This window comes from Mus pahari, chromosome 6, assembly GCF_900095145.1.
Source record: "Mus pahari chromosome 6, PAHARI_EIJ_v1.1, whole genome shotgun sequence".
Lineage (NCBI taxonomy): Eukaryota > Metazoa > Chordata > Mammalia > Rodentia > Muridae > Mus > Mus pahari.
The window spans coordinates 74,980,609-74,996,587 of record NC_034595.1 but is presented as its reverse complement, the minus strand read 5'-3'; the positions used below and the strand labels follow the sequence as shown (position 1 = coordinate 74,996,587).

The 15,979-nt window shown below is 42.5% G+C and overlaps 2 protein-coding genes across 2 annotated transcripts in view; both read right to left on the bottom strand.

Moving 5' to 3' along the window:
• Rragc (Ras related GTP binding C) overlaps positions 1–14,896 on the bottom strand; it is a 20,865-nt gene extending 5,969 nt beyond the window's left edge. Inside the window, exons 1-6 of the mRNA XM_021199723.2 lie at positions 14,552–14,896; positions 12,256–12,459; positions 11,150–11,349; positions 8,173–8,287; positions 7,356–7,498; positions 702–850 (exon numbers count right to left, since the gene is read on the bottom strand). Coding sequence (XP_021055382.1) covers positions 702–850; positions 7,356–7,498; positions 8,173–8,287; positions 11,150–11,349; positions 12,256–12,459; positions 14,552–14,785 — 1,045 coding nt within the window. The 5' untranslated portion in view covers positions 14,786–14,896. The remainder of the gene's footprint in view (positions 1–701; positions 851–7,355; positions 7,499–8,172; positions 8,288–11,149; positions 11,350–12,255; positions 12,460–14,551) is intronic.
• LOC110323185 (40S ribosomal protein S25-like) lies at positions 4,231–7,030 on the bottom strand. The gene is made up of 3 exons (XM_029539786.1): positions 6,956–7,030; positions 5,033–5,426; positions 4,231–4,754 (listed from the first exon to the last, which is right to left on the bottom strand). The coding sequence occupies exons 1-3, from the start codon at positions 7,028–7,030 to the stop codon at positions 4,669–4,671; spliced, it is 555 nt and encodes a 184-aa protein (XP_029395646.1). The 3' UTR covers positions 4,231–4,668.
• Positions 14,897–15,979: the final 1,083 nt, after the last annotated feature.

Below are 15,979 nucleotides of genomic sequence, written 5' to 3'. Positions count from 1 at the left end.
AGAGAGAGAGAGAGAGAGAGAGAGAGAGAGAGAGAGAGATTGAGAGAGAGATTGAGAGAGAGATTGAGAGAGAATGAACACATTATCATCTCTTTGAAGGCTAGAGAAATGGTTCAACAATTAAGGGTGTTTGCTGTTCTTACAGAAGACCCAGGTTTGGTTCCCAGCTCCCAGTGGTGGGGGCTCACAAGCACCTGTAGTTCTCGTGTTCCATCCTCTTCTGACCATCTCAGGCTCCTGCACCCATGTGTTGTAAATACACTCAGGTACACACACATATAAAATAGATAAGTCCTTTTTTGTTGTTTTTGTTTTCCAGTGAGCGTTTCTCTGTGTAGCCCTGGCTGTTTTCTACAGACCAGGCTGGCCTTGAACTTAGAGATCCACCTGCCTCTGCCTCCTACATGCTGGAATTAAAAGTGTGAACCACCACTGCCTAGCTTTTTATTTTTATTTTTTTTTTCTTTTTAACGATGACTCACAATGCCCTGTAACTCCAGTTCCAGCAGACCCAGTGCCTTCTGCTGGCTCCACTGGCACTGCATTCATGTGGTACATAGACATATACTCAGTCACACATGTACATATATACCTGAGCGCATGCACACACAAATAAAAAAGGAATAAAATCGGAACAACTAATTATAAATACAAGCAGCTTTAAAAAAAAAAAAAACCAAAAAAACAAAAAACTTCATTACCTTTTCGTTCAAAGCTCTCTTCCCTAAGAATGCAAACCAGTGCCAAAAATTTAGTGACTTCCTTTAAATAAAGGACAGTTGTATTATTCAGCTTGATAATGGCCATCGATTCTTTGTCATAAGCACTTCCACTTCCATCTTCCTTTAATCTGTTTTAAAAGAAAGCACCATTTATTACAAGTTTCCCAAGTAGGCATTTTGTACAGGAGCAAATCTTTCCACCCTGATCCCCAAACATCTTTTGAGAAGGAATAGTACTGCCTGAAATATACTGGGACAGCCATCATTTAGGGTAAGAGTCACAAAGAACACAATCTAGGAGCTTTGGTTAACAGCAAGGCGCTGCATGTCTCTTCATCACTACTGTAACCCACCACTTAGAGACATAGGTGACAGTCTCTAACTGTAGCTCTGAACCACTGACAGTGCTAATGCCCTGCTGGCCAGGCCACTCCTGCCCAGACTGTGCTCTGAGGGCCTACTCTCCCCACTTCCCTCGAGGTACACAACCACCTAGGACCTGCCACAGCCTCAGCCAGCAACTACAGGGTATATTCTACATGCCAAACCAATTACGCTTTTTCTCAGACACCTTTTGTTGTTTCCTTACAAATTAAACAAACAAACAAACAAATGGAATCAAGAAAATACATAAGTCTATCCAAGATCAACCCCAGCCAGAGAGAGATAGGAATTATGTTAAGAATCAACAACTTTTTAAAGAGTCTGAGTGCTGACAAGGTAAGGGGGTTTGCTGCCAAGTCTGATAACTAGAGTTTGATCCACAGTGGACACAGAAATGACTCCTAAAAAGCTGTTCTCTAACTTCCGCATGTGGTACCATAGCATGTATATGCCTGCACCTGCTAGGAATTAAGAGTTGCCCAAACTGCCTCTTTAGTAGAGGTATTTGGGGGCTGAGAAGATGGCCCACTGGCTAAAAAGCACTCATTGCCCCTCTAGAGGACCCACGCTTGGTTCCCAGCACACAAACCAAGGCAGCTCAGAACCCTGCCACCCCAGTTTCAGCAATCTGCTATGCTCTCTGGCCTCCGAGGGCTTACATATCACAATGAACATAAAAAACTCATGCAGACACGCAGACACATATTCATAATACACAAAATATATCTTTAAAAAGTATCTGCCTTTCAAATGAGGGTGAAAGACACAAGTACTCAAGAGTGTGAGGGATGAGAATGGACAGCTTGGCCTAAAGTAAGATTGTTTCAAAGATAGAGAAAAAGTATTTCAAGCAGACACATATTCATAATACACAAAATATATCTTTAAAAAGTATCTGCCTTTCAAATGAGGGTGAAAGACACAAGTACTCAAGAGTGTGAGGGATGAGAATGGACAGCTTGGCCTAAAGTAAGATTGTTTCAAAGATAGAGAAAAAGTATTTCAATAAAAACTGTTTAGAAAGTAAAGGGAACCATACTAAAAAGGAAAGGCCATGACCGCTATCTGGTGGAAAACAATGCCCCCTGTTTTGTCTTCACCATCTCCTGCACTATTTCCATGACAGAGATTGTTGTTTAAAGTGCTCTAAATTTTACAGGTTACCTTTTCATATATTAATTTGATCCCTACAACAACCCAGAAAATCGTTACTATTAACCTGTTTAAGCACTTAACTTTGGGAGTCACAAAGGCAAGGAAGCAAAACATAGTAATCTAAATACAAATAAGAGAATTATGCCAATGTTAAAGTCATAAAACTCCAATTTATAAAAAGTAAAAAGGTATCTGGCAAGATCTGGATTCAAACTCGGGTTTTAATTCAATCCTAAGCAGTGTCCACTATCACAGCAGTGGGGAAGTGAACCAGTGCTTTAAGGGTATAAAGAAAGCAGCTTCCTCCTGATGGAAGAAGAGGAAATGCAAGTGCTCTGTGCTGTCTGTCAGCTGATAGCCAGAGGTCAAGGAGATCCTATTCTGTGCCACACAGGAAGTGAGAGAAGGCACCAGCTGACAAGCAACACAGCCGTACATGAACCTCTATGGCTGGACCCATAGCCAGCAGCTGTAAACAGCTGTAGTTTCTAGTGTTGAGCTACATGATCTCAAGTCATACACTAACATGAGAACATTATATCATGCAAGCTGATGACCTGAGTTCAGTCCCCAAAACCTGCATAAAAGTGAAAGCAAGAAGTGAAAAAAACTTGTGCTTTGGCCTCCATATGTATACCATGGTGTGTGCGCACGCGCGCGCGCGCGCGCGCGCGCGCACACACACACACACACACACACACACACACACGCGGCCACACCCCCCCACACACACACACATTCAATTTTTAAAATGTTAAAGGCACATTCTTGGCTGGGGACACAGCTATGTAAACACTTGCTTTTAGCAAATGCAAAACTGTAAGGGACAGAAAGAACAAGAGAGACATCTAGATAGCTATTCATGCATGGCGATAAGACAGATTTAATGGTTAATAAAGTTAAGAAATAAAATATACTAATGACTTTAAAAAGTAGACTTAGGTTTTTTGTTTGTTTTGTTTTAGGTCAAAACTCTCTATGAAAGATTTTAAGGTGCTGAATTGGGAATGTAGCTGGCTTCCATCCCCAGGACCATATAAAACCGCTTGTGGTAATAGATACCAGCAATCCTAGTGCTTAGGAGGATCAGAAATTCAAGGTTATCCTCTACTACATATATCAACTTTGAGGCTAGCCTGGGCTACCTGAGACCCTCTCAAAAACAAAAACAAAAAAACCCAAAAAACTGAAAAATCTTTCAAAGCAAGTATGTTTATCTGAATTTTAGTCAAAATACATCCAAGCAAAAGCAGGAAGGTTAAAAGCAAGAGGAAACAGATTCAGAAGCAACACGCCCTAAAGGGACTCAGGTGAAAGGAAAAGGAACCTGGTTACTGCTGAGATTCTCAGTGAAAAGCTTGCAGCAGACACCCTCAGATAAAGTGCATGCCAAATATCAACCACATACACTACTCCTGTGACCCAGCAGTGTCCTGCACATTCATTCATTTTTTTGCTGATGTGGGATGCAAGGACTACAGCAACTTCAAACCTTCCCTCCTATTTATCTGTACTGATATAGGCCTGCAAATGAAAGATCTACAATAAACAAACTATTAGTTTTGTTTTGTTTTGTTTTTTAGGTATAAAAACCAAGTAACAGGGCTAGGGAGAGGTCTCAGCTGATAGAACCTATGGCTGCACGGCCTGACATCAGAACTGCACGATGCAAGTACAAAGGAGGCTCAGCATAGCAGGGCCAATGAGTCTGAGGTCCACAGAGCACAAGAAACAAGTGAGAATGTCTCAACAAGGCAGAAGGTGAGAACACACAACTGAAAGCTGTCTGATCTTCACATGAGCAGCATGGAGGATGGACAAAATAAACGACAGTTTAAAAATGTGAAACTAGCTTGAAAACTTTTGATTAGCTTTTCCTTTCTTTTTTTTTTTTTTTAAAGGAATGTGTTCTACTGATCTATTTTTAAGAATAGAAAATACAAAAGTTCACTGAGGAACAACAGACCATCTTATTTTCCTTACAGAAGGTAGTGCAACAAAGGACAGCATGTAATCAGTGAGAGTAAACAGAAATAGACAAGACAAGGTAAGGTAAGGTACTGTACTCACAAAGCAGGCACACAGACAGAGAAGGGGAGGTACATTAGAAAGAATACAGGCTAACAGCACCCTAGGGATTCTGGTCTTGATACACAGAAGAATGAGGGCTAGGCAAGAGGCTATTTGCTGGAATGTTTTCATTCTTCCTCTAGCCTAGTCTACAAAATCTTTTGGGTTTTGGTATTTTATAAATTTCTACAGTTTAAGGAATGTTCATATGGTAAATCTATATTTGAGAGACATTGCGGAAACTCAAATGTATTCATCAAATATTTTAGGTGTAATCTTTTATTTTTTTAATTCGATAAAGTTTTATTTGCCCAAATGTATAGCTCATAGAACCTATTCATGCATCTTCACCAGCAGCTGGGGCATTTCCACCCTTTGTGTTTCTGGTGTAAATGGCTCTATGCTTTGAAACCAGCTTGAGGCCTGGAGAGGTGGCTCAGTGGATAAGAGCACTGACTGCTCTTCCGAAGGTCCTGAGTTCAAATCCCAGCAACCACATGGTGGCTCACAACCGCCCGTAATGAGATCTGACACCCTCTTGTGGTGCATCTGAAGACAGCTACAGTGTACTTACATATAATAAATAAATAAATAAATCTAAGAAAGAAAGAAAGAAAGAAAGAAAGAAAGAAAGAAAGAAAGAAAGAAAGAAAGAAAGAAAGAAAAGAAAAGAAAAGAAAAGAAAAAAACCCAGCTTGAACAGCCTTTTACTAAGTAGCTCTTGAAGGGCTGCCATGGGCAAGAACCTTGAATCTTCAGTCTCTCAGAGACCACAGCTAGAGTAATAAGCTTGTAGTTGGAAATGTCCTTACAGAGTTTGTCATATGTCGCTTTGTCAAACAGGACAAGGTTGTTCAACTTGTCCCAAACTTTGCCTTTGGACCATTTCTTTTTGTCCTTGCCATCACCAGATGTATTTATTGGGTCTTTGACTTTTTTAGCCAACTTTCCGGCATCTTTCTTCTTGTCCTTGGGCAGCACGGTGGACCACTGCAATCTCACTAAGATGTCCTGTAATCTTTCTATAACTAAAATTCTGATGGTCTGAGACAGGGTCTCATTAATGATGTAAACCTGGCTGTCCTGGAACTCTGACTACTCCTTCCTCCCAAAGGCTAGGATTATCCATCATATCCCAATTAAAAATACTGATATCTTTTTTTTTAAATACACTGATTAAGAATCCCTCATTTGACTCCCAAACAGGACATTGAGCTGACTATGCTGAAGAAACGCTACTAATTCAGAAGGTAGAAAGCAAAAAACAAGACACTGAATGAACAAGATGAACATTCAGCAGTCTTGGTCAAAAAAAAATGGCTCATCTAAGCTGAGACAAAGAAAATTATGTTGATGATATTCTGTGATGTCCTTGGTAACCTGGACCTCCTGCTATCTGTGTGAGGCACTTTGGCAGCTGCCTTTGACTTCTGGGGAATAATAGAGTATAAAGAACAAATGCTACACTCGAAAAGTGAAAAAAAGGGCTGGTGAGATGGCTCAGTGGGTAAGAGCACCCGACTGCTCTTCCGAAGGTCCGGAGTTCAAATCCCAGCAACCACATGGTGGCTCACAACCACCCATAACGAGATCTGACACCCTCTTCTAGAGTGTCTGAAGACAGCTACAGTGTACTTACATATAATAAATAAATAAATCTAAAAAAAAAAAAAAAGAAAAGTGAAAAATAGTAGAATTTGCATGGTAAAACTTAAACTATACTTATTTCTAGTTTATTATGGTTGATGTATAATCTGCATTAAGTTCTTCTTCTCTTCTCACTGTTAACCAAGCTCATTTTAGTTTCTAAAACAATTATTTTATCATGATTGTTATCATTTTAATGAAACTATTTAGTCATTTGAATAAAAAAAAAAAAAAAAAAAAGAATCCCTCATTTGGACTGAAGAAATGGCTCAATGGTTAAGAGCACTGGTTGCGCTTCCAGAGAAGGTGAGTTCAATTCCTAGGACATGGCAGCTCATACTTGCCTGATCAAGGGTTATGACACCCTCACAAAGACATTCATGCAGAGAAAATACCAAAGAACACAAAATAAAAATAAATCACTACAATTTTTTTTTAAAAAGCAACAACAACAACAGAAAGAATCCCTTATTCTACCAGGTATGGGGCACACACCTTTAGTCCCAACACTCAGAAGGTGGAGGTAGGAGTATCTCTATTAGTCAAGGCCAGCCTGGTCTTCACAGAGAGCCAACCAAGGCTACATAATGACCCTCACCCCTGCACCCCCAAAATTTCCTCATTCCATGAAACCCGAGTTTTAGGCAGTAGCATTTACTCAGACATTTTTAATGTGTGTTACTTACTGTTGTTTGGTTAGACAGGGCACTGCTTCTGACCCTGTTACTATGTGCTGAAATTCTATAGATGAGCAACCTCACCTGGCTGTTCAGACCATTTTGGAGATGGTTTGAGACATGGTCTCATTTTGTAGCCTGGCTGTCCTGGAACTCATTATGTAGACTAGGCTGGCCTCAAACTCAGAAATCTGCCTTTGCCTCCACACCTGGTCCCCAGATCATTTTAAATAAATTAATATAGTTAGGTTCTTTTGTTTAAGTCTTGCCAAGTCCCAGGAGACAGAAGATAATACAAACTCTCCCAAGCACAAAAAGAGAGACTTTCCGAGTGTTCTCTGCTATCCCGTCTGAAGGTCCAGCACACAGAGACATCGTATTCTAAGGTGACATACATACTCCAAACAGTCCCACTTCAGGCTAGTAACATGGCTTAGCAGGTAAGGGCAATTAACACCAAGCCTGACCTGAGTATGGCCCAGACCCACACAGTGAAAGAATGGACTCCCAAAAGCTGTCCTCTGACCACACAGGTGGCATGACACGCATACCCACACACTGTACTCATATATACAGTGAGTACATAAATGTAATTTCAAAAATAAGAAAAGATCCTCATTTCATTCAGTATAAGCCAGAGGTAAGAATTAGGTAAGTTCTCCACCTGCCTGGAATCTTGCAGAAATGTGTAAGCACTTACCCATATATACAAGACACATCAATTACAACATCAATCATGTCACAGCAAAGTTCATAAGACTGCATATCCACAGGGGAGCTGTCTGTTGCAATGTAGATTTTGCTGACAACATCAAAGAGAAAAGCTTTTTCAATACCTGAATTCTTGGGAAAAACAAAATTGGGTAAGTGTTTCTTTTAAGAATCACAATTTACAATTTTTTAAAGACCTCAAATTACTAAAAAACAATCTTAATTTTAAAAGTAATTTTCCCATGGTTTGTTTTTATTTTTTTTTTATGGTTCTCGGATACTGAATGTAGGATTCAATAAATCCTCTACCACTGAACTCAATCTCCAACTCTTCATATCATGTTTAAGTATGCAATTAGACCCCCCAAATAAAAAATGCTTGGTTGGGAGACTTTAGACAGGATCTTACTAGGTAGTCAGTCTTAGGATGAGGATGACCTAAAACTCGCAATTCTTCTGCCTCTTCTTCTTAAGTGATGGGCTTACATGTGTGCTCCATCACACCCAACCAAGATTATTATTTGTGTATTGTGCTAAAAACTGATCCTAAGGCTTTTCATATGCTAAGCAGTACTCCATTCAACCTTCATGAAGATGCTTTTAATTAAAGAAGTATGGGAAACTTTACCTAACACACACATACACGCACAATCAGAATATAACCACTCAAGCTATACTTTATGCTATTTATCTTTCATGTTGAATCACTGATCTTTAATTCAAGTCTTCGTTTTTGGAGAATTAAATACAAACACATTTAACAACAGCAGAATTGGGAATTAAATCAAAGTAAATAATTTACTTACTGATATAAAGATATTTAATAGGTTTTCCAAAGTGGGCAGTTGTGGAATGAGTTTCTGTACCACCTTACTGAAGGCTTCAAATATTGAATGGTCATAGATGCTAGTCAAATAAAAGCTGAAAAATACAACATAGGATGGTTATTCATAAAAGAAGTCCAGTAACTACGGTAATCATCTCTTACATTTCAAAGTTCTTAACATTCAAATGTACCCTGTCTACTACCTCCATCATTTCTGATTGTCAGACCATTTCCCAGTCTGGATGTGCGTTTGCTATATTACACAGAGGGTAACTGAGGGAGCACCCAGGAAGGCTCTTCAAGAGAGAAACACAAGGGGTAACATAAGCAAACTTCCCAAGAACAAAACTGAGAAAAAAAAAAAAGCCAAGAACAAAATTCAAGGTAGAGACATGGTCATTTGTGGGGGTTTTTGTTTTGTTTTGTTTTAGTGGGATGGTGCCCAGCCTGGCCTCAAACTCACTATATAGTGGAGAATGACCCTGAATCCTCAAGTTTCCACCTCCCTGAGGGAAGCTACAATTACAGGATTTTGTCACCACACTCAGCAGAGTAACATGCTATTTATTAAATATTATTCACATTTCTACTAAAATGTCACCTCAAAGAGTCCTTTCCTGCCAGCCACAGTGGTGTAAACATGTAATCCCAGCACCTGGGAAGAGGCAGGTGAATTCTGTGAGTTTGAGGCCAGCCTGGTCTACATAGCAGAGCTCCAAGGCTGTAGCGTGAGACCCTCTTCTGTCCTGACCAGTGTATGTAAGCAGTAAACATGTACCTGCTACCCTTTTGCCATTTTGTTCTTCACAGCATTTGGTAAGGACTTAAAATCCACCACACATTTCTTATGAGCTGTGTCCTTCTCAATCGCAAGCCCCAGAAGGAAAGCAGCTTTGTCATCTCCCTCACAGCTGCAAGTCACTGCCTTCAACTGTGTTCATGAGAGTTTACTGAGTGAAAAGTTTAGTCACAGCCACAAAACCTAAACACCTGACCTCCTTGGAGTAAGTGACTATGCAGGTGCTAGGCAATCAGCCTGAGGATGAAGACCTAAATGAATTACAGTGAAATCAAATGCAGATTTAACCAAACACAACTTTTAGAGACGGGCCCCTTAAGTACTGTGGACAATTCTACCTGCTTTTCTCATTGAGGACTTTTTTTCATCATTTAGCTGTATCCATGATATACTTTATGTACAAATTGTCAGAAATGAGAAGTGTGTTTATACTTTCCAGGTGATTTACAAAAACTCCAGAAAGTGAGTTGAGAACCTGATCATGGAGGCACTCTGCTCCAGAGGTGAGGGTGCCGTGGCAGGGAAGGTTCCTGACACCGGCAAGAGTGGACATTTCAGTGTTTCCTGTAGGCAAAAACTTCAGCAAGGTTAGGGTCCTCAGGACTGGAAGTGGATGGGGACAGACAGAACCCCCAAGGCACAGAGCATCTTCCTAAGCTGAGCTCCTAGAAGTGCAGAGGCAAACTGCACCTCATCATGCTGGTACTAAAGAGAGGTGTGGGATGCCCTGGGGGTAGCTCAAGGGCAGAATGCTTGCAGAGAGTATAAAAGGTCCTGGGTTCAATCCCCAGTGCACACAGTAGTAAGTTTGATGCAAAACTCTACTGAGGGTAACAGGCTTAGCTTTGGGCCTCTCTGTTCCTAGGAAAGCCATGAAATGCCCTGACGTGCTCAGTAAACAGGGAATAGAGAAAATCATAATGGTTCCTCACCAGCACACGGAAGCATGTTTAAAAATTGCAGAAAAAAAAACAAAAACAGATGCTTAAGATTGAGGGATTCTATGGGATGGTACTTTTACTTTCTCTTATAAACATTTATTTACTTGTGTTTTTTAAGACAGGATCTTACTAAGCAGCCTTGGTTAGCTGACTTCAAATTTGTAACTATCCTCCTGACTCTGCCTTCTGAGTGCTAGGATTACTAAAGTACAACACCATGTACAACTCTTACAAAGACTCAACATCCTCAACTTTTTTTAAAACATGAATTATTCGTGTTTTAAAATTTTAATCCAAAGGGGTCAATGAAATTTCCCATACAATATTTTCTAAAAATTACCTGAAAGATTTTATAGCCTATGGCCCAGGAAACCTTAGGGACAGGACAACTGACTTAAGTATAGAAGGAAGTTTTTGAAACAGACCAAAGGCAAGGAAATTACACGCATGTCTCTCCTCTGCTTCCCCTTTGAGCTGTTTTTATGATCAAGTGACATCCTCTTAGTACTTATAAATATTCATTTCTTCCTATTATCACAAAAGATATACAATATCACTCCTCATATACTTTTAGAATACAAATACACAAAATACATAACTATCAATCCACATTAGTATGTGTCCTTTAAGGTAAGTTAATATTTAACTGTAAACCAGCAGTCCTTCAAACTTAACAGCAATACTACATAAATGCAGAAAGCAAATATGCCTAACTTCAGAGTTTCTAAGAAGTATAAACTGCTTTTAAAAGTTAAGATATATTAGAGTTAGTCCAGACTTGAAAGTATACACTTTTAAGACCCAAACTCAACTTTCACAAAAAAAAAAAAAAAAAAAAATATACAAAATTCATCTCGAAAAAAAAAAAAAAAAAAAAAAAAGGCAGATTTCTTACACAAAGCCAATGGGAGTTAAAAAGTGAAGAAACCCAGAGAGGAGAAGTCGGAAAGCAGACTCATGCCATGAGGAAACAGTCCCTTGAGAGGAGTTTGCAAGAACGCCAATGGAAACACTTCACATGACTTCAATCATCAGGAAAAGGAGAAAGGGGAAAAGTAACTTCTCAGTAGCACAAGGCTTACAAAACAGCCTAGACGTCAACAGAGAAGAGATCCAAACTATTAGAGAACTGGGAAAAGCACAGTGTCAGGGATCTGGGTGTGTGAGGACAGATGGAATACATTTCGGGCTCTCATATCAAACACTCATATTGTTACCTAAGATGGAGCTTTTCTAGCCCAGCATCTGCAAGGTCATCATTGGCCCTTTGATGAATGTCCCTCTGTGTTTCTATTTTGTGATCATCAGACAGTCCATCAACTTTGTGAATAAAAACCTCAAAATTCATGTCTGGGTTAACTTTGTAGGCCTTAGAAACAGTGATGTGAAGTCGAGTTAAAGCCTCCATGTAGTCGTCCTGAAAGTCAGAACAAGATGGTTTTTAACAAGAAATCTTATAAAACACAAGTAACAAGTCAAGAAAGCTTCAAGTCACCTCTTTCCCCAACCACAGAAAATAGTTATTTTAATTACTTATAAATATTCAGATATACTGACATATAACTAGTAAATAGCTCTTCAGTTTCTTAACATAGAAAATCAAATACCAATGCCTGAATTTTAAATGTTACTCTTAAGGAAGACAAAATGCACATTCCTTCCTAACAGAACTGTTAAAGTAATCACAACTCTGCCATTTATCAGGTGTGTGGCTCTAAACAAGTTGCTTAAAGCCTAATCTTGAGTCAAGTATCTGTAAATGGGAATAACTACCCACACAACACTCTGAAGAGTACATCAAATCGTGTAAAAGAAAGCACACACTACCAAGCTGGCACCATTCAGAAAGCTTTCCTCGTGCTTCACCTTACAAAAGTAAGCTAAAGGGTAGGGACAGAGCCTATCCAGATAATTACCTACCACACAGCGGGGCCTCAGTATATCTTCCTAGAAGAAATTCTACTTAAACAAGTCAGGAAAGTCCATTATAACTGACTCATTTCTCATGTCCTCCCTGAGATTGTGACCATCGATGGGATACTTCAGTGGGTGAGGTGACCACTGTAATAGTTAATAAAGTACAGCAATATCTACCATTAACCAATAAAAGTAGAAAGTCAATGGTAATGGTTCATTAACTGGGACTCAAGAAATGTAAATGGCATCTCCTAAACACCTAAGAGTCTGGAATCAGGTGCAGTCAGTAGAAGGGGACCTCCTGGAAAGAGAGTAACTTCAAGCGCATGACAAAGGAGACAAACAGCTTTCCTCCTGTTCTCTGCCTTTTTGCCACCAAAGAGTGCACACCATCATGCCTAACTACCTGTGCATCAATGACATAGATCAATGCTCCTGTGCCCCTGAAGATCATTTCGTAGTCAAAGGTTGGATCAAAGAAGTCCATCTGCCCAGGAAAATCCCAAATCTGGAAGTTCACAAATGAGCTGTTGGAAATGTCGTCTTTATAAATCTTGTTGGTACTTTCCAAAAAGAGAGTCTCATTGGGTGACATCTTATGAAACACCACCTGTGAGGAGAAACAGAGACAACTTTGCAACTATTTAACTATACAAGTCATATTAGAAATCCCATGGCACCAACATTACAACTGTGACCTTGGTGTAAAATAAATAAATAAGGTGATAATAGGACAGTCAATCACTGGTGCCATCTATTCTTCTATTTCTGACAAAAAGCGCCAAGTTAATGCCCACTCAGCCCACTCTGAGGATGAGTCTTTCTTTTACTACTTTAGCTGCGTTCTGGTGCCACATCTCTAACCCATATGGTTTCCATGTATTTGCTTTTTCTATTCTCAGTATTTGTAACTTTTTGGAGGGGGGCAGGGGAGGGCTGTTTTGAGAAAGAGCCTCAAATATATAGCCCAGATTAACCTCAAAATCCAATTCTCTTGCCTCTGCCTCCCCTCCTCCAGTACTGAAATTACAGTAGCACCTTGCCAGGTCCTATTGGGTTTTATTAGGAGAAACAGAAACAACCTTGCGACTATTTAACTACACAAGTTGCATAGAAATCCCATGGCACCAACATTACAACTGTGATCAAAGATTTAAACTTGTCAAGACCTGCTTTAAGATCATGAACTATTCTAGGTAATGTTTGAGACTTTGTGTTCATTCAAACATAACACACATGCCTACCTCAGGCTCTTAGGAACAATAAAGAAAGTAGAGTGGATCCTGAGTAGGTAAAACTGTCCAAAGTGAGAAGTAGGGAGACCTGGGGGAGGGGGGAAGAGGCAGCTCCATAAGGCAGGAGATGCTAAAAACATCACCGCAGGAAGCCAAAGGTGTAGCTCAGTGTGGTCACAGCGCCCGCCTATCATACATGATACCCTGGCTTCCAGCACCAAGTCAAGCCAACATGAGAGCTCACACCTGAAATCTCAGCCCTTGAGGAGGTACACTCAGGACAAGCTTAAAGTCACCCTTGGCTATATACTCAGTTCTTGGCCAGCCTGCTATACAGGAGGAAAACAAAAACCACAGCAGGGCTGGAGATGTAGCTTTAAGGTTTGCCTGACACAATCCTAACATACAGCAAACTTGTCTCTCAGAGTTAACTTGGAAGAGAGAAAAAGTTCTCACAGGTTCCAGTGGTAGTTACCTAGCGTAGGCACTCCCCCCAGATTGTCTAACTTTGACACAGACGTGAGAAAATAAGACAGTCGTCCAGCAAGTGGGGGGGTGGGGGTAGGGGGAAATGGGGGGTGGGCAGGGATGTTGCTTTTTAAAAACACCACCCCTACAAAATGCCAGAGATTTCTGTTTGGACAGACCTTTGTGTCAGAGTGGAAATGGGGAAAGCATGGTTGTCTGTGACCGTAGTTTTACCAGAAGTTTGCTCTGTTTGTAATGGGAATGGCCGAGTGAAAGAAATCAACCCTGCCTCTATTTCCCTATTCACTAAAAATAAAAAGCCTTAGGCATTCATTCTATTCGTTCATGACGGACCCAAGTGAAAACAAATGCACTGATGTCTGTCTGTCTGCAAAACCATCTCCAAAGATCGCTGTGACCAGTTACAGGGGACTGTCACCTGTAACTGCAACCACAGGGCTACAAGTTCTAAATAAAGTAAATGCAGTGATAGGACTCGCCCCCCCCCCAAAAAAAAAAATGTTACAGAACTCTCCAACAGACTGACAACAAAATACTGAGATGCCCAGTGTCTTCGCCACCACACTTTCAGGCGTCGCTACGGTCCAGATCTTGGGAGGAGATCCCTGAAAACTCCTGCCACCTAAGTGAGATGCGGCGGGACAGCACGCTCACCAAGTTCTCCGCGTGAGAACCGGGGACGACCGGTCGGTTTCGTCAAAGCCACAAGGGCAGCGACCAGGAGGGAGGAGTTCTAGGGCGGTGACCGGCACCTGCCTCCTCCCCGCAGCCAGCGTCGCCTCCCGGCCCCGCTCGGCCCTCGGAGGCCCAGGTCGGGGACCCTGGGCGAACCGCGCCCAGGCTCCGCGCTCGCAGGTGTGGACAGTGCCCGGGGACGCAGCGCCAGGCCGCCACCGTCTCGGGCCTCCGGGGTAGCCGCCACTTGAGCGCCGTGGGCCGGGCGGGACCAAGGGCAGGAGGCGGGTACCGGGCGCTCACCTTCTGAATGGAGGACTTGCCGCTGCGCCGTAGCCCCATAAGCAGGATCCTCGGCTTGGAGCTGTCAGCGCCGCCAGGGCCGCAGCCGCCGCCGGCCCCCGCGCCTCCACCGCCACCCGCCGCTGCCTCCTCTTCCTCCTCCTCCACGCCGTAGCCGAAGTCCTTGGGGAACGAGTCGGCTGCGCCGTAACTGCCGGCCAGGGGCGTCTCCTCCGCCCCGTACTGCAGGGACATGGTGCCGGACCACCACCGCCCGCGCCCTGACAGGCCAGGCCAGGTTAGGCCGCCGCCTCCCTAGGCCGCCGCTGGTGCCGCCGCCCCCGGCAGTAGCCGCCGCCGGGCCCGCCCATAAGCCCAGCTCCGATTGGGCCGCCGCCAAGCTTCGGTTTATTATTGGCTGGGCGGGCTGCCACTCTGAGACAAAAGGGTAAGTGGTGCGTATCACGTGCCCGGAATCACCTGACTGGCAGTCGCTGAAGGGGGGGGAGGCGTCACGAGGAGATCGGCCTGGGCGCGCCTCTCGTCGGCCTCCGGGCCTTCGCCCTGGGGGCACAGCCCGCACGCACCTCGGCCTTCCCTGCGCGCGCTGGGCTGCTCCCCGCTCCCCGCCTTCTTCCGGGCTCCGAGAGCACCGCAGGGAAGATGCTTCTAGGCGTCTGGGTAAGAATTCATTGTGCCCCCTCCCTTGTTGCAGCTGCCCTGCCAGTGTTTAGTGATGCTTGTCAGGTCCTGGGTACCAGGAAGGCACTGCAAACTGAATTGCCCCTCCATGCCCTCAAGTTGCTTGAAGCTTAACAGAGTTTGGACTTCTGTGTAAGTTGACTCAGTACAGCTTTTATGGGAAAAGGCCATGAGGACAGATGAATTGCTCTGGAATTGGGTGAGGAAGTCCACAGGAGGTCGTGTGAGCCAAAGGCAATTAGGAGTCTCGGTGATAACTTGCCCGTGCTGATTGCTGGAACTCGATAAGGAAAAAAGATACAAGCATGCTAAAACATCTTATCATTCCGCAAGCAGATCGCTGATAGGATACTGCTGCCCTTATATTCTACCGACTCCATCTTCACGCCCACCTACTGCTCCTACAGTATCCCATCCAGCAACTGAGTACTTTACTTCTTAGTGATTAGACACTAGAGGAATTAGGACTAATGAAGGCAAATGATTACTGCCAAACTATGTTTCAGAAAGTTGTAAATGTCTCGGACTCCTGAAGTGGAAATTTGACAACCCTTAAAGTACAGCCCTGTACACTTAAAAGGAGTTGGGATAGGAGTAGGGCTTTTGGTTTTACAAGGTGACTATGTTGTTTGCAGGGCTAAGGATGAAATCCGGGGTCGTTTGCGCATGCTAGGGCAAATTCTACCACATAGCCTCATCTCCTACTCAGACAGATTGATTTGATTGCGGAGAGAAAAGTAAGCTCTA